Source organism: Macaca thibetana, chromosome 20 (assembly GCF_024542745.1).
Source record: "Macaca thibetana thibetana isolate TM-01 chromosome 20, ASM2454274v1, whole genome shotgun sequence".
Classification (NCBI taxonomy): Eukaryota; Metazoa; Chordata; class Mammalia; order Primates; family Cercopithecidae; genus Macaca; species Macaca thibetana.
The window spans coordinates 27,656,011-27,681,768 of NC_065597.1; the positions used below are offsets into that span (position 1 = coordinate 27,656,011).

Here is a 25,758-nt window from a genome sequence, read left to right on the forward strand (position 1 = left end):
GGGGGTCCAGTCAGGAATAGAACTGACAGTAAACCCTGCCCTGGAGGGTTTCTGGTAGGAAGGAGAGACAATAAACCGAATAAACCAGTACATTCTTTGGAATATTAGACGCTGATAAGAGCTCAAGTGAAGCGTGGGGTTGGAAGTTGGGGTGGAGAGAAAGGGGGGATGTGACTTTAAGCAGAGTGGTCAGCAAAGGCCTCCCCGCAGGGTGGCCACAGGGACGCTCCAGCTCAGCCCGGAAGGAGGCGAGAGGCGCGGTGCCCGTCCCGGCGACTCCGGACCAGCAAGGAGGTCCCAGCGCACGCGTCAGTGCCTCGAGGCCCGGGACCCTGCGTGTCCCGTCCCCGCCGTGGCCCTGCGTCCGTAACGGTGGGTGGTACCAGGGCGCATTTCGCGCGGCGGGGCTGCGGCCTGCCCTTGAAGGGACGGAATCGGGCGTCGTGGTGGGGTAGACACCGGGGATCCCCGGAGCGCGGACGAGGAGGGCGTCCACCCCGCGAGCTCACCCCACGGCCCCCGCGCCCCGCCCTCGGCCGCAGGCCCCGCCCCGCGCCGCCCGGCCCCGCCTCCCCGCGGCCGCCGCCATTGGCCACGCGCGCCGCCTCCGCCCTCGGCCTCGCACTTCCTGGCGGAGCCATGGCTGCGCAGCGGGCCGGCCGGGGGGCTCCTGAACCCGGGCCCCGCAGCCCCGACCGCCCGGCCCCGCCGCCGGGGCTGTCCCCGCCGCGATCGTAGCGCGTCCTGCCAGGTGGGCCTACGCGCGCGCCCACCCTTCAGCCCGAGACCGCCGGGAAGCCGCGCCCGCCAGGGGCGGGGGGCGGGCGGAGATCGGAAGGGTCCCCGGCCCCAGCGAGCCGCGAGCCCCCTGCGCCCCTTGGTGCCCGGGGCGGGCGGGTGGGCGAGTGGGGCGCCGCGACTGGGGGAAGAGGCCAGGGGAGGGGCCGCCGCCCCCGCAGGTGACACAGGTGCGGCCTGTGCGTTCCGCCCCGCGCGTGGCAGGTGAGTGGCCCCCGCCCCGGGCGGTCCCGACTCCGCCTCCGCCTCCTCGCCTCCGGCTGGAGCCTGCCTGGGCGGCCGTTGCGCTGAGTTCCGCCTGGGCTGCGGGGTCCGAGTGAACGACAGCGGCGTCCCCGGAGACCCCGCGGGCGAGCCGGTGTCAGCAGCGTCGCTTTCTCCAACGCTGAGGTCGGGAGGGAGCTTGGGAAGGAGGCTCCCTGGGAGCCCCCCCGTCCGGACGGGGCCTGCGTTCCCATGTTTACTGGAAGACCTTTTCCAGTGACTTGGGATTGTCACTGTGTGTGTGGGTGGCCTTGACCCTTCACCTGCTTCCAAAAAGCGTCGGAGGCCGCTGACATCCAACACGCGTGGAAGTCAGCCCGCACCCCCACGCACTTGCAGGAGACAGCAGGGAGCCTCCGGCCCCGGGAACTCTCTAGGTATCTTGGCCTAGAAAAGAAAGCGTTGAGCGTTAGAGGGCCTGGCTGAGCCCGGGCAGGCTGCCTGGGGCGGTGGAGAGAGAGGCACCTGCTGCTTGCTGCTCTGTGACCTTGGGCAACCGCCCCCCCCCGAGGCACCCGAGCGCCGGGTCTCACTGTGGGAACGACGGTGGCACCTGTCTCAAAGGGTGAAGGTGGAATGAAGTCGGGTCCGCGGTGGGCACTGCCCGAAAGCTGGGTTTCTTCTCTTCCCTCTCTGTGCTCTCCAGCATCCTAGGGGTAGTCAGGAGGGCCGGGAATGGGAACAGCTTGTCGTTGTCACAAAGTTTCTAGTTTGTCAAGAGGAATCTCGTTGTCCCTTCTCTCCCTAGGGGAGTTGCACAGGACGGACTGTGCCCGAATTCATTCCTTCCATGGGAACACTGGAGTGGCCTCCCTGTGTCCCCAATTATCTAAGAACAGTGCTGACTTCTTGTCACATTGTTCTTTATTAGTAAAGACAGTGTGTTCAATAGGTAACAAACTCTTCTCCTGAACTCAAATAGCAGGGGGAAAAATCCTCTTTAAAACCTTAGTCTCAGTGTGTGACTTGTACTAATATTAGTTGGCCAAGTCCCTTCTCTGTGTTCCCCTCCATCCTTGAAGCACTTGACCGCCCCCCCACACCCTCCCCCACCCCCGCTCCCGCCACACCAAAGCCTAACTCTGCCTGCAGTGATCCCCCCTCCAAGAGCCAGGCAGTGCAGCCTAAGAGTTAAGAGCATGGACTTTTCCCTGACCTGGAATCCCAATTCTGCCAGTTCCCAGCTGTGTGACACGGGGCAGGTTATTTCACCTCACTGCTGTCAGCATCCTCCAGTCACAGTGCTGGCCTCATGGGGTTGCAATGGGGACTAAGTGAGTGAAGCCACAGAGAAGCACTTGGGGACAGTGTGTCTAGAATGTACTGTGTACATGGTAGTCATCACTGTACCACATCCTCACCTGTATCATATTTTCAAAGTGTGATGCTCTCGAACCCCGGGCCTCATTCAGCATCGTGTCATGGTGATGGATCCAGGTTTTGAAGCTGGACAGACCCAGGTGTGATTCTCAGCCACTTACTAGCTTTGTGACCATGAGATCAGTATCCTCATGTGTGAAATGGGATAAGCGATATCAGCCTGGCCAAGTGTAATCTTTGTGGGAGTTAAATGAGATGGCACATGTAAGTCCCTTAGTTTGGTTCTAGGACTGTAGTCTGGGCTCCGAAATTATAACTTATCATTATAACTTCGGTGTAGCCAAAAGGTAATTATTTGTAGGAAGTGAACTAAATGACATGATGTCAGATTTTAGATGATAAAGGAATGCAAGTTAAATGTTCTGTCCAATTCTAACAACCCGATGAGCTCTCAACTCAGTGTAAAAGAGTTCTTTGTAGTGCACGGTCCTCCCTCCCTCCTTCCTCCGTGTGACTGTTTTCACTGTCGTCCTTGGTATCTGCTAGCAGAGCCTGAAATTAATGAATGAGCTAGAGTTATGACTGCATGCTCAGAAATCCTGTTCTTCTCCTAGGGGTGAGATCTCTGTAATGATGGAGGGAAGCAGGCAGACGCGAGTGTCTCGGCCATACAAGATCAGCGAATCATCCAAGGTCTGTGAATGTTCACTCACCACCTGTGCAAATTGCCTAAGAAGTGTGATCCTTTTTCTGATTCACTCATTTCTAATCACAGACTGATTTTTTTGTCATTGGTGTTGTCAATCTCCTTAATGACAAGTAAAGGTGGAAATGGGCAAGGAGCGGAAATTGTCATAAAATCAGAGAGTGGGAAGTGTGAGGGATGTTAGAGACACTATGGCCAGACGTCTTCGTTTTTCAGTGTGACATCCCAGAGCTTTCTCTTTGTGACAACTTGACCCATTCATCAACCCAAGGAGGTGGATGGGACAGGAAGAAAACTGGGGTTCCCATGCCCGCTTTGGGGCTCAAAAACTCCAAGGATAGGTGCATTGAGAACTCAGCCTTCTATCTTAGGGTGAGGGCAACACATTGTGTACCCGTACCCCAAGGGCCTGGAGTCCTCTTCCCTGGTCATGATTCCCTGGAACCCAAGAGCAAGTGAGGGTGAGTTCCCCAGAGCCAGGCTGCTGGGGGAGTTCTAATTAGAAATACGTAGCCTGTTCCCATCTGCCACATTAAAATCCAAGAGCCAGACCCGGCTGCTATACTTTCCACAAACTCCTGTCCCCACAGCTGCTGTTGATAAAGATGGGGGGAGCCATTGGTTCGAGGTTCCTGGTAACCTGTCTCCTCGTTATAGATATTCGTAATGCCCTCAGTTCTTTAGAGGTGTCCCTTTTGGAGGTTGAATCTTATGGTTACCTCAGATCATGGATTCTCTTGAGTATGATATTGCCTGAAGTGGCAGAAAATTGGTTCTTGGGAGGGTGGGAGGAATTTTACTCCTTTTGTGCATAAGACACAATTATACATACAGTACATGAGCAGACATACAGTGCATCTGTGATGGTAAAATTTTGCTGGGGAGGCTATGAGTGAAAAAAATCTTAAAAGCCTTCTTGGGGGGCAATAATGAAAAAGGCACAGAAACGCTTCTTTAGATGCAGGGAGCTGGGAGCAGCCCACAGAGTTGAGACAAAGGGGGAAAGGAGATTCTACAGATTCTAAAAGAAAAACTGGCTGTCATTTTCAATAGAGGTTGGTTCTCCTGAGAAATGACCTCCTATTCTCACGTGAGTTCCCCAAGAAGGTTCCTGCCAAGCCCAGCTTTATCGAATGTGAAAACCCGGAGCGGTCTCGCCGCTTGCTCAAAAGGGCTTTGTTTTGGAGCTTGGCCTGGGAGACAGTGCTGCTTTCTAAGTTTGACAGCACTGGAAATCTTTGTCCCCTAACGCCAGGACCCTGAGTTTTTCTCTGAACTGAATCTCTTAGGACTAGGGTTCTGTATCACTGGATTATGTTTCTAACTCTTTTTTTTCTTTTTCTTTTTCTTTTTTTTTTTTTTTTGAGACAGAGTCTTGCTCTGTTGCCCAGGCTGGAGTGCAGTGGTGTGATCTTGGCTCGCTACAACCTCTGCCTCCCAGGTTCAAGCGATTCTGCTGCCTCAGCTTCCCGAGTAGCTGGGACTACAGGTGCGTGCCGCCACGCCCAGCTAATTTTTGTATTTTTAATAGAGATGGGGTTTCACCATGTTGGCCAGGATGATCTTGATCTCTTGACCTCGTGACCTGCCCGCCTCGGCCTCCCGCAGTGCTGGGATTACAGGCGTGAGCCACCATGACTGGCCTGTTTCTAACTTTTTATTTTTAAAAAGTGTACCCATGAATTTCTAGACATTAAACACACCTATGTCACCAGCACCCAGTTGGGCAAGAAACAATACTACCAAACCCTCCCAGTTGTTACACTCAAGATAGTCACTGTCGCAACCCCACCGCTGTCTGCTTTAGAACTTTATCTAAATGGGATCCGAGGTTGGGTACACTCCTGTGTGGTTTCTTTTGCACAACATTGTGCCTGTGAGCCTCACCCGTGTTGCTGCTTTAGTTTATAGTGGTAGATTGTGTATTCCAGCATGTTGGTGTCTTCCCACTGTGTGACCACACTGTTCACCTGTCTGCCCTAAGACGTGTTGCTCAGCCAGGCACAGTGGCTCACGCCTGGAATCCCAGCACCTTGGGAGGCCGAGGCAGGAGGATCTCATAAGCTCAGGAGTTTGAGACCAGCTTGGACAACATGGCTAAACCCCATCTCTACAAAAGATACAAAAATTAGTCGGGCCTGTTGGCATACACCTGTAGTCCCAGCTCTTCAGGAGGCTGAGGTGGGAGGCTCACTTGAGCCCAGGAGGTAGAGGTTGCAGTGAGCTATGATCGCACCACTGTACTCCAACCTAAGTGACAGAGCAAGACCCTGTCTCAAAAAAAAAAGTGTTGTTCCATGTTAATGCTAAATTCTTTTTCCACATCTAATACCCTATACCTGCTGCCTCCTCCCAGGTATAAGCCCCTGACAACCTGAGTTTCTCCCTCTGCTCGGCCTTGCATTTGATTAAGGCACTAAAATAGGAAATAGAGAAATGAACAGGACTCATATCATCAGAGAATGCTGTAGGTTGGAGCTTCTAAGTTACCTGAAATGGGGAAACTTTGTTACCAATGTCCCTTTAAAATTGATACATTGGCCAGGCGCAGTGGCTCATGCCTGGAATCCTAGAACTTTGAGAGGCTGAGGTGGGTGGATCACTTGAGGTCAGGAGTTCGAGACCAACCTGGCCAACATGGTGAAACCCCGTCTCTACTGAAATAAAGAAATATATGTATGCTGGGAGCAGTGGCTCATGCCCGTAATCCCAGCACTTTGGGAGGCCGAGGCAGGCAGATCACCTGAGGTCAGGAGTTAAAGACCAGCCTGGCCAAAATGGCAAAACCCTGTCTCTGCTAAAAATACAAAATTAGCCAGGCATGGTGGTATATGCCGGTAGTCCTAGCTACTCAGGAGGCTGAGGCAGGAGAATCGCCTGAACCTGGGAGGCGGAGGTTGCAGTGAGCCGAGATCACACCATTGCACTCCAGCCTGGGCAACAAGAGTGAAACTCTGTCTAAAAGAAAATTTTAAATTAGCTGGGTGTGTCACGTGCTTGTAATACTAGCTACTTGAGAGGCTGAGGCAGGAGAATCGTTTGAACTCGGGAGGTGGAGGTTGCAGTGAGCTGAGATCGAGCCACTGCACTCCAGCCTGGGAAACAGAGGGAGTCTCTGTATCCCCCCCCCCAAAAAAAATAAAAATAAAAAAATAAAGGAAATCATGTGCCTTTGTTTTTGGAAAGTTGTCATCTATGCAGCTGTGCTAAAACACCAGAAGCAGATTGCAGCTGATTGTACCCGGGTGCAGCATCATTCCAGCCCACTTAGAACAGAAACCCAGTTTTGGAAATAACACTGCTCTTGCCCCCTGCCCCAGCTAACTGGAGCTGGTGGCTCCCCGCCGCAGCCATTAACTGGGGCTGTCGCCAGTCCTACCCTCTGGGCTCTTTCCCTTTTTACACTGCAGTCTGGGGTTGTGCGTATCTCCATCTAAGCGTGGTAGGTCAGCACTCTCACCAGCGTGGAGACAGCCAGGGGTCCCGGGTGGCAGATAGCCGCCTCATGCCCTCACTTGCGTCTCTCAGGCCACTAAGCCTGTACTGTGACTTCATCACCAGCCACTGTAGTACTTTTTAATTTCCTTCCTTCAGCTGGTACCCAACAGGGGCCTCCGTCAGTGTCTGTAGAAGCACAGACCATTCCTGCATAATTAGAAGCTGAGACCTGGCATGCTGGCTTATACCTGGAATCCCAGCACATTGGGAGGCTGAGGCAGGAGGATTGTTTGAACTCAGGAGCTCAAGACCAGCCTGGGCAATGTAGTGAGATCCCATTTCTACAAAAAATAAAAGTAAAAAATAGCTGGACGTGGCGGCACACACCTGTAGTCCCAGCTGCCAAGGAGGCTGAAGCGGAGGGATTGCTTGAGACTAGGAGTTTTTTTGTTTTGTTTTGTTTTGTTTTGTTTTTGAGATAGCGTTTTGCTCTTGTTGCCCAGGCTGGAGTGCAATGGCTCATTGCAACCTCCGCCTCTGGAATTCAAGCGATTCTTCTGCCTCAGCCTCCCGAGTAACTGGAATGACAGGCACCCACTACCACACTCAGCTAATTTTGTATTTTTGGTAGAGACGGGGTTTCACCATGTTGGTCAGGCTAGTCTCGAACTCCTAACCTCAGGTGACCCGCCCATCCCAGCCTCCCAAAGTGCTGGGATTCCAGGCATGACCACCATGCCCGGCCAAGCCTAGGATGCAGTGATCTCTGATCTACTGTTGCATGCCAGCCTGGGCAACAGAGCAAGACCCTGTTTCTAAAAATGAGAAAGACTTTGAAAGCCCAGTATAGGCCAGCCTGGCTCTCTCTGCGAGTATCCACGATAAATAGAGATCTCCATGCATGTGACCTATGAACCAAAAAGCCAGCCTGGAGTGGAAGAGCGGGTCAGCCTGGCCCTCTGAACTCGGAAGGAAATGCCAGGTCGTATCTGTGTGGCATCCTCCACAGGTTGTGAGAACGTGGCCTGCTCCTGTAACATGGACGGAGACGTTGCTGTTTGAATTGACTGGACGTGGAAATAACCACAGGGAAATAAAGTGTCTCAATGACAAATGCATGCATGGCAACAAAAAGAAGATTCAAAAGGGAAAAAAAAATAAAACCCACTGCTGTAGGACACATGCTAAGAAGTAACTTTTAAGAATTCAGAGCCTGGGCAGCTTAGGGAGACCCTGTCCCTCCAAATTATAAAAATCAGATGGGTGTGGTAGTGTGTGCCTGTAGTCCTAGTTACTCAGGAGGCTAAGGCAGAAGAATCACTTGAGCCCAGGAGGTCAAGGGCAACATAGTGAGACCTCGTCTCTACAAAAAATTTTTTTGATTAGCCAGGCGTGGTGGCACACACCTGTAGTCCCAGCTATTCAGGAGGCTGAGGTGGGGGAATCACCTGAGCCCAGGAGGTCCAGGGTGCAGTGAGCTGTGATCGTGCCACTGCACTCCAGCCTGGGCAACAGAGTGAGACCCCATCTCAAAAAAATAAATAAATAAATAAGTTGAACCACATAGTTGCTAATACCTAATAGCCCTCGGTCAATTTTCCTCCTCCCACCACATTTCCCGTCTTCAGGCTTAGTGCCCAGCCAGTTCTTTACCTCAGTCACCCTGGAATAGACTGGCTATCTATCTATGTGATAGTTTTCAGTTATCTGTTTCTCCCTATGTTGAATTAATTAATTAATTAATTTAGAGACAGGATTTGTTTTTGTTGCCCAGGCTGGAGTACAGTGGTGCAATCATGACTCACTGCAGCCTCAAGCTCCTGGGCTTGAGCGATCCTTCTGCCTCAGCCTCCTGAGTAGCTGGGTCTACAGACAAATGCCACCATGCCCGGCTCATTTTAAAATATTTTGTAAAGACAGGAATCTCGCTATGTTGCCCAGGTGGGTCTTGAACTTCCTGGCCTCAAGCGATTCTCCCATCTCAGCCTCACAAAGTGTTGAGATCACAGGCAGGAGCCACCATGCCTGGCTTGAATTGTTGTCTTGTTTGGTTTTGGGTGTTTGTTTGTTTGTTTGTTTGTTTTTTGGTTTGTTGTTTGTTTGTTTTGTTTTTTGGTTTTTCGTTTTTGAGATGGAGTTCTTGCTCTGTCTCCCAGGCTGGAGTGTAGTGGTGTGATCTCTGCTCACTGCAACCTCCACCTCCTGGGTTCAAGCAATTCTCCTGCCTCAGCTTCCTGAGTAGCCGGGATTACAGGCACACGCCACCATGCCTGGCTAAATTTTGTATTTTTAGTAGGACGAGGTTTCACCATGTTGGCCAGGCTGGTCTCAAACCCCAAGCCGGGCACGGTGGCTCACGCCTGTAATCCCAGCACTTTGGGAGGTCAAGGCGGGCGGATCACGAGGTCAGGAGATTGAGACCATCCTGGCTAACACAGTGAAACCCCGTCTCTACTAAAAATACAAAAAAATTAGCGGGGCGTGGTGGCGGGAGACTGTAGTCCCAGCTACTCAAGAGGCTGAGGCAGGAGAATGGCGTGAACCCAGGAGGCGGAGTGAGCTTGCAGTGAACCGAGATTGCACTACTGCACTGCAGCCTGGGTGACAGAGCGAGACTCCGTCTCAAAAAAAAAAAAAAAAAAGAAAGAAAAAGAAAGAAAGAAACACCTGTACTTCCTGCAGTGCCCTCTGATGCAGCATTTTATTTCCTGTTTTCTTCAATTTCATTTTGTTGAAAATACTGGTCAGGACCCACTGGGTTGGACCAGGGCTGAGCAGGCTGCTGTGCCGTTTCTCATGTGTCTTCTCTGGCCAGGTATACCGCTGGGCCGACCACTCAAGCACGGTGCTGCAGCGGCTGAACGAGCAGCGACTCCGCGGCCTCTTCTGCGACATTGTCCTGGTGGCCGATGAGCAGCGTGTGCCAGCCCACCGCAACCTGCTGGCCGTGTGCAGCGACTACTTCAACTCCATGTTCACCATTGGCATGCGGGAAGCTTTCCAGAAGGAGGTGGAGCTGATCGGCGCCTCCTACATCGGGCTCAAGGCCGTGGTGGACTTCCTGTACGGCGGGGAGCTGGTGCTGGATGGCGGCAACATTGACTACGTCCTGGAGACGGCCCACCTTCTGCAGATCTGGACGGTGGTAGACTTCTGCTGTGAGTACCTGGAGCAGGAGGTGAGCGAGGACAACTACCTGTACCTGCAGGAGCTGGCCTCCATCTACAGCCTCAAGCGGCTTGACGCCTTCATCGATGGCTTCATCCTGAACCACTTCGGCACGCTGTCCTTCACGCCCGACTTCCTGCAGAACGTCTCCATGCAGAAGCTGTGTGTCTACCTGAGCAGCAGCGAGGTGCAGCGGGAGTGTGAGCACGACCTCCTGCAGGCCGCCCTGCAGTGGCTGACGCAGCAGCCCGAGCGCGAGGCCCACGCCCGCCAGGTGCTGGAGAACATCCACTTCCCGCTCATCCCCAAGAACGACCTGCTGCACCGCGTCAAGCCAGCCGTGTGCTCGCTGCTGCCCAAGGAGGCCAACTGCGAGGGCTTCATCGAGGAGGCCGTGCGCTACCACAACAACCTGGCGGCCCAGCCCGTCATGCAGACCAAGCGCACGGCGCTGCGCACCAACCAGGAGCGCCTGCTGTTCGTGGGCGGCGAGGTCTCCGAGCGGTGTCTGGAGCTCAGTGACGACACCTGCTACCTGGACGCCAAGAGCGAGCAGTGGGTCAAAGAGACGCCGCTGCCCGCCCGGCGGAGCCACCACTGTGTGGCGGTGCTGGGGGGCTTCATCTTCATCGCCGGCGGCAGCTTCTCACGGGACAACGGAGGGGACGCGGCCTCCAATCTTCTTTATAGGTATGACCCCCGCTGTAAACAGTGGATCAAGGTGAGATTAAAGCCGGATTATTTCTTTTCTCTTGAGGACTCTCTCGGTTTCCTTAACCTAGCCTTGACTTTCCTTACCTCTCTGGGGCCTTGACAGCCACTATCCTGCTTCTGAATGAGGTGTGACGATAAAGTGGCGAGCAGCATACCGTGGGCCTACACCCTGGACAGGGAGAGGGAGAGCTGACCCACCCCCTTCGAGGGGTCCGTCGTGGTTCAGAGCTGCGCTGCCTGGTGGGGCTTTCTGTGCAGATGGAAGGGTCTGTGTCTGTACTTCCCCATATGGTAGCCACAGCCACATGTGGCGACTGAGCGCTTGAAATGTGGCCAGTGCGACTGAAGAAGCCAATTTTCAATTTCATTTCACTTTACCTGATTGGTGTGCAAGTGTGTGTGGCCACACGAGGCGTGGCTACTCTGTTGGACAGTAGCATGGGTCTAGATGTTTGATCCGTGGTTCAAGGTCCCTGGGTCCTGGAGTCTCTGGGGGGCTCCTCTGGAAGCATTTTGGGAGATAGTTTAAGGAGGCCACCAGGGCTCACACCTGGCCCTTGGGCACGCATTGTGGCCTGATTCTGGGAAGAGCGTGGGCCTTGACGTCAGACCTGAGGTCTCATCCCAGCCTGGCTAAGTCATAGCTAGGATATTTGAGAGTCTTGTCCTCTCCACATTTTGGATTCCCCTTCTGGGAATACATGGGGGACAGGGAGTGCAGTAGCTCATGTTGATTGGCAAGCCCCTGGCATAGGGAAGGTGTCTCCTTTCTGCTGGGAGCACTCTCCAGCCACCCGCTCCCCCCGGGACAGTCGTGTCAGCCTTTATTCTCACACCTCAGCGTCGCGCCCAACTCAGTGCTGTTCTTAGCTCAAAACACAGTCAGAATGGACTCCAGCTGACCTTTTGATTTTACTCTCAGAAATCTGAGACCGCCCTCCAAGGTCGAAGTCTCACCACTGGACAGGGTCCCTGGCTTTGGACCCTCCTCCCTGAGGCCTGGCAGCAGCGGCGGCCTGAACCTCGCCTCCCGCGGGAACTTGTTCTTGCTCCCTGTGTGTTTGGCTTGGATTCGTTTAAAAAAAAAAAGTTTCTACTTTTATTTATTTATTTATTTTTGAGACAGAGTTGTTCCGTTGCCCAGGCTGGAGTGCAGTGGCACAGTCGGCTCATTGCAACCTCCGCCTCCCAGGTTCAAACAATTCTGGTGCTTCAACCTACCTAGTAGCTGGAATTACAACCTACCACCACGCCTGCCTAATTTTTATATTTTTAGTAGAGACAGGGTTTCACCCTGTTGGCCAGGCTGGTCTCGAACTCTGTGACCTCAGGTGATCCATCCACCTCGGCCTCCCAAAGTGCCGGAATTACAGGTGTGAGCCACTGCACCTGGCCTCTTCTGGTTAATTTCCTGTGGAATGCCACATCCTGCTCTGTTAACACAGAGTGGCAGAGCAGCACTAACTTTACAGATCTGATGCCGGGAGGGGAAAGATGAATTTTTATTTCAGAAAGCCACTAGATCAGCAATTCTGACCCGTGACCCACAGAGTTCCCGTCCACGAGGCTGACCATATGACCAGACAAGTGTGGGGGTTCAGAGCGTCTCCATCCCACTTTTGGGGATTCAGAGCATCTTGGGGAAACCTCAGGGGCTCAGAGCTCCCACCTGAAGAAGCCCCCTTTGTTCAAGTGCAGTTCCCTTTCCCAAACATTCTCCGGGACTGTGTGTTCCGCAGACACATTTGGGAAACGCAGCGCCAGATGTTGATGCTGTCCCGGGTTCGGGGAAGGGAAGGTACAGGTATCTCACCTCCACAGGTGGCCTCCATGAACCAGCGCCGTGTGGATTTCTACCTTGCTTCCATCGAAGACATGCTGGTGGCCGTCGGCGGCCGGAATGAGAACGGAGCGCTCTCTTCGGTAGAGACGTACAGTCCGAAGACCGACTCCTGGTCCTATGTGGCGGGCTTGCCAAGGTGATCTGGGGCTTGGTGGAAGGCTCTCCAAATGGGATGTTTTTATGGGACATAGTTCAGTCCACGTGCCTCACTTTCCGGGCATGTCGGCCTCCAATTCCAGGAGCGAAATCTTCTGGCTTGTCAGGAAGAGTGGGTACACTGTGAGGGGCAGAGGGTGTGGTGGAACACAGTCCGAGCTCCGGTTCCAGACTTAGGGCAAGGGTCAGCTCTGCCGCCACGACGGACATCCCTCCGTGGCTGAGTCTGTGCAGTCGCTGAGTTTCAGAGGGTGAGGGCCTGACCTGAGGATCTCCCTGAGCTTGGGCAAGAGGAGCTCGAAGAGATGGGGGTATCTGCTAGATCTAAGCGGCAAGCACGGGTCTTCACCCCGCTCAGCCTTTAGTTCCTCATCTGTAGAGGGAGACGATAATCGTACCCACCTCACAGCACTGTTTGCAGAGCCGATGCGGTGCTGCTCGGAAAACCTGCGCCCGCATGCAGGGAGTGCCCCAGGGTGGCCGCCTCACCCTCCTCAGTCTCGCCTGCCTTCCGGTGTGCATGTATCGAGCATTTATTATCTCCAGGGGATTAGCAGAAGGTGCACACCATTTTTTCCACCAGCTCCCTGTTGCCACCCCCAGCAGTGCACTTTCTGAACCAGTCTTTGCTGTGGAATACATCCAGGTGTCCCCAAGAGTTAGAAGTGTGCGGGGTAAGCGCTCGCGTTTTTGTTTTTCTAAGACGGAGTCTCTCCCTGTCGCCCAGACTGGAGTGCAGTGGCACAGTCTCGACTCACTGCAGTCTCCGCCTCCTGAGCTCAAGCAATTCTCCTGCCTCAGCCTCCTGAGTAGCTAGGACTGCAGGCGCCCGCCACCACGCTGAGCTAATTTTTGTATTTTTAGCAGAGACAGGGTTTCGCCATGTTCGCCAGGCTGGTCTCGAACTCCTGGCCTCAAGTGATCCACCTGCCTAGGCCTCACAAAGCGCTGGGATTGCAGGCGTGAGCCACTGCACCTGGCCATATTGATCCTTTCTTATTCACTAAAGGCCCTGGTTTATATCAGGGTTCCCACTTCCTGGCACAGTTCTGTGGATTTTGAGGAACACAAAGCAACATGAATCCACCATTACAGCCTCACGCAGAATCATTTCACTGCCCTAAACCCCCTCTGTGCGCGCCCTGTCCATCCGTCCCTCCCCTCTCCCCACAGCCCCTGGCAGCCACTGATTTTGCTGTCTCTACGGTTTTAAGCAAAACTTTTCCTGAGTGCCAGCGCAGTTAGAATTGGACTGTATGTCGTTATTCCTCTTTGATGTGCGATTCATTGGGTGCGTGTGTGCCTGCTGGCTCATTGCTCTAGTCATTTCCAGCCATTGTGAAAGGGGTGATGGTCCTGTGATTATTCCCATTTCCCAGATGGGGCAAGGGAGATTCAGAGAGAGTGGAGCTGGGTTCTGGCCCAGGCGGCCTGACTGCAAAGCTGTCCGCTTCCCCGCCCTGCCCGCCATTTCTTTGCTAATGACGTCTGCTGTCTATAGAGTGTTCGTGGGGTGCCCACTGCCTGTGTTCTTAAATCCTCATGGCTCCCTAAGACGGCAGGCTGTTCCCTGGCTCGGGGAGGGTAAGCCTGGCACAGCCCTGAGCTCGCTCTCTGTCTCCGCCCGTCGACCCTGCAGGTTCACGTACGGCCACGCGGGCACCATCTACAAAGACTTCGTGTACATCTCTGGGGGCCACGACTACCAAATCGGCCCCTACCGCAAGAACCTGCTGTGCTACGACCACCGGACAGACGTGTGGGAGGAGCGGCGGCCCATGACAACGGCGCGCGGCTGGCACAGCATGTGCAGCCTGGGCGACAGCATCTACTCCATCGGGGGCAGCGACGACAACATTGAGTCCATGGAGCGCTTCGACGTGCTGGGCGTGGAGGCCTACAGCCCGCAGTGCAACCAGTGGACCCGCGTGGCGCCGCTGCTGCACGCCAACAGCGAGTCGGGCGTGGCGGTGTGGGAGGGCCGCATCTACATCCTGGGCGGCTACAGCTGGGAGAACACCGCCTTCTCCAAGACCGTGCAGGTGTACGACCGAGAGGCCGACAAGTGGAGCAGGGGCGTCGACCTGCCCAAGGCCATCGCTGGCGGGTCCGCCTGTGTCTGCGCCCTGGAGCCGAGGCCAGAGGACAAAAAGAAGAAAGGCAAAGGCAAGAGGCACCAGGACCGGGGCCAGTGACCCCAGCTGCGCCTCCTGGGACCATCCTCACCATCATATCCCAGGGCTCTGTAGACCAGCAGCAACTTCTTAGTATTCCGGAAACATTATGTACAACTTAGCAGCTTTTTTTACTTTTATGATTCTTGGTATTTCTATGATATCACAGTAACCAATTAAATACTCTCTGTAACTTTACATATCTTGCTCGAATAACTAACCCAGGCAGTGAGCAACCCCTTGTATCTTTGCAGGTCTTTGCCCCATGTTACAATTCCTCATGGGTCCTTGCTAACCGTCTCCCTGAGAGTAGCTGGCATGGGGGTTACACAGAAATTTCTGTAGTGAAGCTTGGGGCCTCAAAGGGATCTCTTAGATCACCTAGTCCAAGCCTCCCCAAACCTGGCTGAGCATTTAAGAATACAGATTCCTGAGCCCCGCTCAGAATTATGGAATCCAAAACCACCAGGAACGGGGATGAGGCGGTGCCCAGAAACTGTATTTTAACTGGTTCTTGGAATTCTGGGCTTCAGCCACATCTGGGAATGACTGGCAAGGTCGAATGTGTTTGTTTTGTAAATGACTGCACAGACACCCCCACGAGGGTGAATGAGTCAGTGACCAGGGGCCACGCAGCTCGCTGGACTGTCAGGTGAGACATGGTGACTTCCTACTGGGGAGCTGATCTCCGTATCCGGTGAACATTGTTTCTGAATAATTCCATCTTTCCTCATTGGACACCTTCTTGAATTGTAAAACGTTACAGGTAACCAAAAACGAAAAAAGGTGTGAAGCTCGTTATGAATATTTTTCTGTAATTTGTGCATTTTTTTTCCTTTTCTTTTCTGAACCCACTGTCTTTTATATTACTGATGTACTGAGCTCCCAAATCTGTTTATTTATCAGGAAAGAAAAGCGAGTGCTATGGAATTTGCCGTTGTTCTCTATGAGTCTATCTTGAGGAGCTGTTGAAAGCTCCTGCTCAGAGGACAACGTGTGGATCCCTGAGAAGGCAGTGGAGGTCTCCCTGACTCCCACGCCAGGTCCTGCCCCAGTTTTCTGCTTCTAAGGAGTTTTGTGCTGCTGGGAAAATTCTCGAACAAATCCATGTGTTCCCTCATCCCCCCTCCCCCCGGCTTTAGCCACAGGGTTAGATGGAATACCCTCCAGGCTCCTCCCGGGTGATAGGGCCATTCAGCCTCTGAGCTGTTCATACCTGGATGGCATCCCCTTCAGGATGCGGAGCTGGCCTGCACTGACTCCTGCAAACAGTTCCTAGAGCAGGTATCAGGGTCGCTTGCCCTTTAAGAGGGCTCCTAGCTGCCTGAGCGGATGAGAAATGCGCAGAACTATGGGAGGATACGAGTGTGATGGGCTTTAAGCATGAGCCAAGGAAGGCATGAATGAGCTGTACCTCACCCAAGATCTGACGGCAGAGATCAGTAAACTTCACGATGTGCTTCATCTCAAACCCTAGTCTAACGCCAGTCTTCCTGCAGACAGTTCCGAGAGCAGGTCTCGACGTCGCTTGCCCTTTAAGAGGGCTCTCGGCTGCTCGAGTGGGTGAGGATCAGTGTGTGAAGATTGATATTAGACTAGGAAAACAAACCTTAGTTAACTTTTATTTTCATTTCTGCTGCTGCTTTGCTGCACCTCCTTTCTCTTCCCTTCAGGGTTTACTGTGGTTCTCACTGGTCTGTTTCTGTAGCCTTCCAGGAGAGAGGAGAGCATTTTGGGGACTGAAAGCTTCAAGTTCCTGCCAAGGAACTGGTTCCTGCCCTCGTGGTTGGTGAGGAGGGTAGTCTGCATATTTAGCTAGCTAGTTATTTGCATGTGAAGTCCCCAGAGGCTTACAGACTGTTGAGAGGTTCTGCAAGGCATGCAAACAAACAGACCAACAGGCTGGAAAGTTCTTGGAGCTCTGCAGCATTCCGGTGTGTGAAAGGCTCTGAGAAGTCTCAACCCAGCATTTCCAAACTTCTTTGAGCCTAAAACTCTTTTCTCTCATACCTGGTCCCAGACCCCCACAAAACATGTTTTGCAGAACTTCTGCCAACTTTGGGATAGCTTACCCCCTTCCTATTCTGGGAAAGGTTTTATTGCTTGCAGACCCCTCAGAAGCTAGCGTGTGGTGTATGTGGGCTGTTTTCCCCAGCTCAGCCTGGGTCATGAACAAACGGGCAGTTTGGCCTGAATCTTGGGGCAGGTTGGGGAGAGCACATAGACTCTGTGATTTGGGGAGTGGGAGAGCTTTGACCTTGGGGAGAGGAGAGCCATTGGTTTTTAGCCTAAGCCGGCTCTTTTACGTTTTGCTTCTGGGACTTGTCCCTGGAAATGTGTGAGCTTCTGGCCTCAGTTCTGATTTTCTTGTGCCTTGTGAGTTACATACGACATCCTGCGCCTAATATTTTGTGATTTCTCTCCCGATACTATTAAGGTGGTTTTGTAATTTGCATGGCTTAAAATCTAATGTTACTAAGGTTGGGAGCACTCCTTTGAAGGGAGGATAAACAAGTTTCATCTTGTGAGCCAATTTCTAATATTTGATGGTGGCTACACTGTGACAAGAAAGGTTTTGAGCTTGTTTGGGGTCAATGGATGGGCACAAGAGTGCCCAGTGGCGGTACCTGGGCCAGGTTTTTGTTACTTGTCTTTTTAAGTTGAAAATTCACCCTTCTGTGCAGTCTAACTGAAAATGAAAGAGACCACGCCTGGGCAACATGGCAAAAACCCATCTCTACAAAAAAACTACAAAAGATTAGCCAGGGATGGTGGGGCATGCAGTAGTCCCAGCTACTTGGGAGGCTGAGGTGGGAGAATCACCTGAGCCTGGGAGGTTGAGGCTGCAGTGAGCTATGGTCACACCACTGCACTCTAACCTGGGTGACAGAGTGAGACCCTGTCTCAAAAGAAAAAAATGGTTTTTAACTCAAATGGGCAGAGTTTAGGCTGTACCTATGCGGTGGCCATTTGAACCTCACAACAGTGGGGTTTTAAACTAGTGACCAAAGGCACAGGTGCTTGCAGGCTGCCATGTTGAGATGGAAACGGCCATATGTGTCATCATGTTAAACTGACAAGTGTTTCAAGCAGTTCTGCTGGAATTTTGAAGACACCTGGATCTTTTTTTTTTTTCAATATTTCAAAATAAGCATGGCAGGCTTCTATTGAGGTTTGAACTTTTCTCATTTCTAAAGAATTAGAGTTGTAACTTCGTGTTAGTTGTAAGTTTGGAGTTTGGTCGTCACCCAAGTTGGAAAGCTGTTTGCTTAAGACATAACTGTATTATAATAATAGAAGGGAGGGAGTAGAAAGCTGATGAACCCTTGTTGCTTATAGCAAACTTCCTGCTGTTTAAAATGCACAGAGATTATTTTATCAACTGACTGTACTTAGCACGCAATTGGTATTTTCATTGTTCTACCATTTTATTGAGGCTATCAAGTGGGACTTCAGACCTTGCTCTGAGCAGAACCACATGTGTATTTATACCTACGGGATATTCAGCTTTGAGATGGGCACCCAAATGCTGAGGGGAAGTGGGGTCCATCCTCTGAGGTCCAGGGTCCTACTTCGTGAGCTCAGGTGTGTTCACCTGTGGTTCAGTGTACCTCGACCCCTAAGCCAAGTGATCGTTCAGTGACTTGCAGCAATGTGGGAAGTGAGGGGACCCCTGCCATACCCCCCAACATCCGCTGTAGAGCACCGACCTTCATCCCTCACCCTGGTCCTCCATGGTGCAGCAGCATCTCATGGGCCTTGCGGCTCTTAGAGCTCGTGGTTGGAACCCTGTCCACTTGTCCCAAACCTGGAGGGGCAGCTGCAGATAAGGTTTGGACCCCCTGGTGTCTCTGTGGATTCTGAGTGCCCGGGAGGGGAGGGGAGGGGGGAAGGTGGCATCCTGGCCTCCAGGATAAATGCCTGGAATATACGGCAGCGCCACGGGCACTTGGAGACCCTGTCCTGCGCATCTGCCAAGCCTGGCAATTTTTAGAGTTTTTTGAAATGTTTTGATACTTTTTGATACAATTTGCTAATAACTGTTTTATAGAATGCCTGACGGGGGTTTTCCACCTCATCCCCTTCCTCCGGCCCCTTGATTTGTGCTGGACAACAGATGGCCAGTGGTCAGCACCAGGACCTCGCCTCGTGTGGCTTTGTCTTGGATCTTGCCCTTCTCCGTCACTGATGCGATGCAGCTCTAGAATTTCGTGAAGCTGCATGCAAAGTTGCACGCAGCCCATGGGTATGACTGTCTCAGGCCCCCAGCTGATTTGCCAAGAGGAAACCTTAATTCCCTTGAGAGGGTCTGCATTTCTTCCAGAGCTCCTACCTCAGTGGTGTGCACAGAGTTGGAGAGACACCTGAGGGCCGGTCCACGTCTCACCTTTGCCATACGGGTCATTTCTTGATCAAATATATGACTGGGGTCCTGGTTTACTCCCGTCAACCCTTTCTTTTAAAGTATTCTTAACATGAAATCCACAAAAGCAGAAACAATGAACCATTCTTGCACTTTACAGAATCATTGTCCTTAGCTTTAGAGGTTGTTAATTTTTGTTGTTTTTAACATGAATAGAATGTGTGGTTCTGAAGGTGTGTGGGGGTCTCAAGAAATTGTCCTTTGGGGCTGGGTGCGGTGGCTCACACCTGTAATCCCAGCACTTTGGGAGGCCGAGGGGGGCGGATCACCTGAGGCCAAGAGTTCGAGACCATCCTGACCAACATTGTGAAACCCCGTCTGTCCTAAAATACAAAAATTAGACAGTCGTGGTCGCCTGTAATCTCAGCTCTTCAGGAGGCTGAGGCAGGAGAATCACTTGAATCCAGGAGGCAGAGGTTGCAGTGAGCCAAGATTGCACCACTGCACTCCAGCCTGGGTGACAGAGTAAGACTCTGTCTCAAAAAAAGAAAAGAAAAGAAATTGTCCTTTGGTTGCCTTAGTTACCAGAGTTGAATGAATGTACATATTTCGGTAGTTGGGGGGGAGGGCAGAGCGGATAACCCCTTCCTTGTCTGTTTCCTTTGAGAAAAGACGCTCCACCTTTTCTCAGTTACTTAAAGCCATCTTTACAGATTGCTTGTAATGTGAGGAAAGAGTCCTGTCCTTTGGATTGATGGAGGTTAAGTCATCAACCACTAGCCCCCTTTCAAAATCAGCGAGATATTTGATGATTAAGTGATTCATTGGGTATGTTCTGGCTACTGATGTTACTGAAATCTGCAATCGTGTATGTTTTTTAATTTGTTGCTTTTGTATTTGTAATTTTATGACATTCGAAGTTTCTGTGTCTTAACTCTTTTTAATTAATTTTCTGCACGTTGCTTTTTTCTCTGTTTTAAATTCCATACAGAGTATTCAATTCTTGAAACACATTAAAATAATTTGCTTGCTAGGGTATGGTTTATTTTATAATTACATTCCTAGTCTTGTGTGGTTATTGTAATGATCTCTGGTCCTAATTTCTCTGCCCGTATGAAAAAGAACCCCTTGCATGTTGATCCTAAATATAATTTGGAAATTAACCAGACTTCCTTTTAGTGTTGTGGGGAGGCTGGGACATTTCAATTCTGCTTTCATTGTGTTTCTAATTACTGTATTTTGCCAGGAATTTCATTCAGATCCTTGATTGCAGCGCTAAGTCCCCGTGACCTGAAATGAAACTATTTGCTTAAATGTGTGTCAACTGGGGTAATTTGATTAGAAAAGAAACACAGAAACCAAGGGAAACAGCTTATGACAAAAGGTGTGCTATCTTTATCAGAAAAAAATGCAATCACTATACTATAAGAACCAGCTCTGTTTTCCTTCGGGCGCTTCCCTGTCTTGCTGGGGTTTTGCAAGGCCACCAGCAGACAAGCCCAGGCACGGCTGTACACCCTTTCCTTGTCCCTTTGGCAGGTCAGCATCGGGAGGGTGCAGGAGGGGTACCTACGCAGCCATAACGCCTGGTAAGGTAACGGTTAGAATTTGCCTCTGAGCCAGTGAGCCCCAAACAGGACCCACTGCCAGGTGCTGACTTCCTCACCTGGATTCTTTCGCATCCGCTTCAGAAGCATCTCAGGTTAGGTTGATAGTCTCCCGATTTTCCAGGTGAAGAATCCTGAGCTCAGGTTAATTACCTTACCCCAACTGAATTGTCTTCCCCAACACCCCCCGCAGCCTTGGTTTGGGTTCTCTTCAATGCAGAACCTTAGACAAGGACTTGGACACAGGTAGGGTGGAGAGGTGGTCCCCTGGAAGCCAGAATGCCACGGGAAAGGAGAGAAGGCCCACGAGAAGGTGCTTTATTGCGAAGTAACAAACCCCAAGCCACAGCTCCCAACGATATTTATCACTGCGGATGACTCTGCGGGTTGACTGGGCTTGACTCAGAGGCTCTCCACTGAGGCTCCTGCACGGTCACATGGTCATGGACAGGTAGTGGCTCTTGAAGGCGTGAGTGAGAACACACAGCTTCTCCAGCATCTCCCTCTCCCTTTCTTCTCTCTCCCTCTCTCCCTGCCTTCTCACTTCCCCTTCTCTTCCCCGCCCCCCAATCTCTTTCTCTTTTTCTCCTTGTTCACTTTGGTCTTGCTCTCTCTGGTCTCTTCACTTGACCTCATCTAGATTTCTTACATGGCAGCCAAAGGCTCCCAGAGCAAACGTGACAGGTGTAATGAGCAGAGGCCACGTGGCTTCTTCCAGCATCTCCTGGGAAGTCAGAGACTCAGGTTTGCTGCATTTCACCCCTTGAGGCCATCAGAAAGACTCCCCCAGGTTCAGGTTGCTGGCCCTGCGAGAGGTGTCAGCTGTGTCTCCTCCCTGACCCTGGAACCCTGTCTGCAAACCACGGGAGGAGCTGGGTGCAATGGCTCGCACCTGTAATTCCAGCACTTGTGGAGATCTAGGTAGGTGGATCACTTGGGCCCAGGAGTTTGAGACCAGCCTGGGTAACACAGGGAGACCTCTGACTCTATTAAAAAAATATATATATTTTTTTGAGACAGTCTTGCTGTGTCACCCAGGCTGGAATACAGTGGCAGGATCTCAGCTCGCTACAACCTCCACCTCCTGGGTTCAAGCGATTCTCCTGTCTCAGCCTCCTGAGCAGCTGAGATTACAGGCACGTGCCACCACACCCAGCTAATTTTTGTATTTTCTTAGTAGAGATGGGTTTTCACCATGTTGGCCAGGCTGGTCTTGAACTCCTGACCTCAGGTGATCTGCCCAATATCAGCCTCCCAAAGTGTTAAGATTACAGGCATGAGCCACCGCGCCTGGCCCTTTTTTTTTTTTTGAAACGGAGTCTAGCTCTGTCGCCCAGGCTGGAGTGCAGTGGCGCAATCTTGGCTCACTGCAAGCTCCACCTCCCAGGTGATTCTCGTGCCTCAGCCTCCTGAGTTGCTGGGATTACAGGCACCGACACCACACCTGGCTAATTTTTGTATTTTTAGTAGAAACGGAGTTTCACCATGTTGGCCAGGATGGTGTCAAACTCCTGACCTCAAGTGATCCACCCCCCTCAGCCTCCCAAAGTGCTGGGATTACAGGTGTGAGCCTCAGTGCCCAACCTACGTTGTATACTTTCAGTGTATACAAGTCAGTGGGTTTTAGTACATTCATTTGTGAAATATCTCAAAATACAACTTTTTTTAAAAAGCTCTGCAGGGGAAGGATGTGCAGCAAGTTAGAGGAGCAAAGTGCTGAGAACGTGGTGAGAAATGGGAGCTGGCATATCACAGAAGTCTGTGAGCTCAGGAAGGAGGTGATCTGATTCGTTTTAAAAGGAGAGCTTTGGCAGCTGCTGGGTGTGCGTGTGTGTGTGTTCACGTCTATGAATTTTGACAAATAACCAATTATTCACAGAAATCAAAGCCCATTAATGGATGCATGGATAAACACAATGTGGTCTGTCCATGCAACGGACTATTATCCAGTCCATAATACAGAATTAAATTCTGATCCACGCTACAACATAGATGAACCTTGGAAACGTGATGCTGAGTGAAAGAAGCCAGACACAAAAGGCCACATGATGTATGATTCCATTGCTGTGAACTGTCCAGAATTTGTCAGAACAGGCAAATTCAGAGACAAAGTAGATTCGTGGTTGCTTAGGGCTGGCGTGGGGACGAGGATGGATGGGGAGCAACAGCTCAAGGGCACGGTATTTATCTCTGTGATGATGAAAATGTTCTAAAACTAGGTGATGGTTGCACACATCTGTGACTGTACAAAAAATTGAATCATACACTTTGGGTGAAATGTATAGTATGAGAATGATATCTCAATAAAGTTGTTTAAAAAGCAATATTTCCCTCCATTCTCGGAATTCTGTGTATTGGTCTCCTAGATAGCTACAGGGTGAGAGGCAGAATTCAACTTCCCTGCTTAGATTCTAAAACTGGGATTAAAATGGTGAGATGAGACTAGAAGGCAACTTTCATCTCAGGTCTGCGTGAGAGCAGAGCTCAGGGCATCCTCTAGGGGGCGCCTAGAGCAGCAGTCCTGAAAATGTGGTCCCTAGAACAGCAGCTAAGTACCGGTGGGAACTTAGCAATGCAAACTGTCAGGTCCACCCCACACCAGCCGAATCAGCCACTCCTGGGGTGGGGGCCTGGCAATGTGTGTGTTTACAAGCCCTCCCGGTGATTTTTTCTTTCTTTTTCTTTTTCTTTTTGAGATGGAGTCTTGCCCTGTTGCCCAGGCTGGAGTGCAGTGGCATGACTTCTGCTCCCTGCAACCTCCACCTCCCAGGTTCAAGTGATTCTCCTGCTTCAGCCTTCCAAATAGCTGGGATTACAGGTGTGCGCCACCGCGCCCAGCCAATTTTTATATTTTTAGTAGAGACAGGGGATTTCACCAAGTTGGCCAGGCTGGTCTTGAACTCCTGACCTCAAGTGATCCACCCACCTTTGCCTCCCAAAGTGCTGGGATTACAGGTGTGAACCACCTTGCTTGGTCGTCTCCTGGTGATTCTGATGGCTGCTCAAGTCTGAGAACCATTGTTCTCCAAAGGTATCTGTCTCCATTCTCTACCCACAGACCTTCCTAAGCTAGGAGTCCCTGCCCATAGCCAACAGCTGTGCCTGGCTTGCTCTGGCCGAAACCTGAACCATGGGGCTGCTTTCAGATTAAGCACAGCCTGGTCTGAATCTTCTGCCTTGGGAAGCCTGGGAAAGGCCTTGGAGTCAGCCTCTGCAGGGGCATGCACCTGTTGCCTCCCTGAGAAAGTCACCTCCTCTGTGCCCTTCCTGTTGATGGCAGCAGGAAGCCTGGGGTGTGGCCCAACTCTTTAACTAGTCTCTAGCATCCGCTGGCTGTGTGCTCAGAGCATGCTCTGAGCATGGCCTCATGCTCTATTCAGATGGGATCCTTTTACCAGGCATGCTGCAATAGTGTGATTCATGCCCCAGGGGCCCCGGCCCCACTCTTGCAGGCATCCAAAGGTGCTAAAAATATGTAACTCCTAAATGTGGTTCTGTATTTCTGACTGTACCAGTGTTGTGGGCCTTTTTATCCTCCAAGCTGAAATTCAAGAGGCCTGGATTCCAATATAAGGCCCATGATTAATGGGCCTCCAGCAAGGCCTCACTCAGCATCTCCTGTATTTAGATGAGGCCTAAATCAAGTCTCTGTGATGTGGACCGAGCACAGGGCTGTGAGTCAGGGAGTGTGAGTTGTAGCCTTGGCTCTGTCACATGCACCTGGGCCAGGGCTTCATCTCGTTCAATTTCAGTTCCTCACGCTACGGGATAAGATGGTTGGAGATTAGTGCTCCTCTGGGTGTGATCTGCAGAGCCCTGGTCCACCAAGTAGCTGCCTGAAGGAGTTTGTGGTAAGGCAACATTTGGGGAGCTCTGGAGATACTTTCCCCCTCTGGGAGACTCACATTAGAGAACACATTCATATTTCTTTTTTGTTTTTTTGTTTTGTTTTGTTTTGAGATGGAGTCCTGCTCTGTCACTCAGGCTAGAGTGCACTGCAACCTCCGCCTCCTGGGTTCAAGTGATTCTCCTGCCTCAACCTCCCAAGTAGCTGGGACTATAGGTGCCTGGCTTATTTTTGTATTTTTAGTAAAGACGAGATTTCACCATGTTGGCCAGGCTGGTCTCAAATTCCTGACCTCAAGTGATCAGCCCTCCTCGGCCTCCCAAAGTGCTGGGATTACAGGTGTGAGCCATCGCGCCCCGACCAACACATTTGTATTTCACAGCCTCTAAATGTCCCATCAAAGACACCTATTTCACTTTTCTTAAACCAGGATTTCTCAAGCTTGTTTGGCCCTGGCTCCCTGCCCATGTTTTCCTCTGTCAATGAATACAGAGATTGTGTATCTATGTACATAAAACTCTAGGAAATCAGCCAGGCGCGGTGGCTCACGCCTGTAATCCCAGCACTTTGGGAGGCCAAGGTGGGCAGATTACCTGAGGTTAGGAGTTTGAGAACAGCCTGGCCAACGTGGCGAAACCCCGTCTCTACTAAAGGTACAAAAAAATTAGCCAGGCATGGTGGTGCGCACCTATAGTCCCAGCTACTCGGGAGGCTGGGGCAGGACAGTCACTTGAACCGGAGGCAGAGGTTGCAGTGAGCCAAGATCGTGCCACTGCACTCCAGCCTGGGCGACAGAGCAAGACTCTGTCTCAAGAAAAAAGAAAGAAAAAAAAAACCTCTGGGAAATCAGAAGCTAAAAGGTTTCTGTGTCCCACCAACACTGACCACCAAAGATTCAGTGATTGTCCCGCCACTGAAAGATGCCATGAACGTATCAAAGAGCATGGCCAGCTGACTTTTCGGTGTCCATTCCCCCTGGAGGACAGTGGCATGATATGCTTGCTATGTTTCAAGGCCTGACTTTTTTTTTTTTCTTTTGAGACAGAGTCTTGCTTTGCTGCCCAGGCTGGAGTTCAGTGGCGTGATCTCTGCTCACTGCAACCTACACCTCCCGGGTTCAAGCGATTCTCCTGCCTCAGTCTCCCGAGTGGCTGGGATTCCAGGCACGTGCCACCACACCCAGCTAAATTTTGTATTTTTAGTGGAGACAGCCAACACTATGTTGGCCAGGCTGGTCTCGAACTTCTGACCTCAGGTGATCTTCCCACCTCAGCTCCCAAAGTGCTGAGATTACAGGCATGAACCACAGCGCCTAGCCCAAGGCCTGGCTTTTGATTTTGCAGATCTAAAATCTCGATTT

At 51.6% G+C, this 25,758-nt stretch overlaps 3 protein-coding genes across 4 annotated transcripts in view; 2 read left to right on the forward strand and 1 right to left on the reverse strand.

Moving 5' to 3' along the window:
- Positions 1-25,758, reverse strand: part of MEAK7 (MTOR associated protein, eak-7 homolog) — a 672,801-nt gene that overhangs the window by 179,740 nt on the left and 467,303 nt on the right. The window lies entirely within an intron of this gene.
- KLHL36 (kelch like family member 36) lies at positions 597-14,779 on the forward strand. 2 transcript variants are annotated; one of them, XM_050773625.1, is made up of 5 exons: positions 597-751; positions 2,997-3,075; positions 9,342-10,415; positions 12,230-12,387; positions 14,047-14,779. In XM_050773625.1, exons 2-5 carry the CDS (start codon positions 3,013-3,015, stop codon positions 14,600-14,602), a joined length of 1,851 nt encoding a protein of 616 aa, XP_050629582.1. In that variant the 5' UTR covers positions 597-751; positions 2,997-3,012; the 3' UTR covers positions 14,603-14,779. The 2 variants fall into 2 exon arrangements, with proteins under 2 accessions (XP_050629582.1, XP_050629583.1); XM_050773626.1 differs by lacking the exon at positions 597-751 and adding an exon at positions 1,228-1,439.
- On the forward strand, positions 15,199-20,107 carry LOC126944106 (uncharacterized). Its single transcript, XM_050773394.1, has 2 exons — positions 15,199-16,917; positions 18,354-20,107. The coding sequence occupies exons 1-2, from the start codon at positions 16,615-16,617 to the stop codon at positions 18,573-18,575; spliced, it is 525 nt and encodes a 174-aa protein (XP_050629351.1). The 5' UTR covers positions 15,199-16,614; the 3' UTR covers positions 18,576-20,107.

Excerpts from the sequence above, each read along its gene's own strand:
- LOC126944106 (XM_050773394.1), top strand. The coding sequence starts at position 16,615 with ATGTTTTGCAGAACTTCTGCCAACTTTGGGATAGCTTACCCCCTTCCT. Across the intron at positions 16,918-18,353 it reads TGGGACTTGTCCCTGGAAAT|AGCTCGTGGTTGGAACCCTG; the intron begins GTGTGAGCTTCT and ends TGCGGCTCTTAG.
- KLHL36 (XM_050773625.1), top strand. The coding sequence starts at position 3,013 with ATGATGGAGGGAAGCAGGCAGACGCGAGTGTCTCGGCCATACAAGATC. Across the intron at positions 3,076-9,341 it reads AGATCAGCGAATCATCCAAG|GTATACCGCTGGGCCGACCA; the intron begins GTCTGTGAATGT and ends TTCTCTGGCCAG. Across the intron at positions 10,416-12,229 it reads GCTGTAAACAGTGGATCAAG|GTGGCCTCCATGAACCAGCG; the intron begins GTGAGATTAAAG and ends TCACCTCCACAG.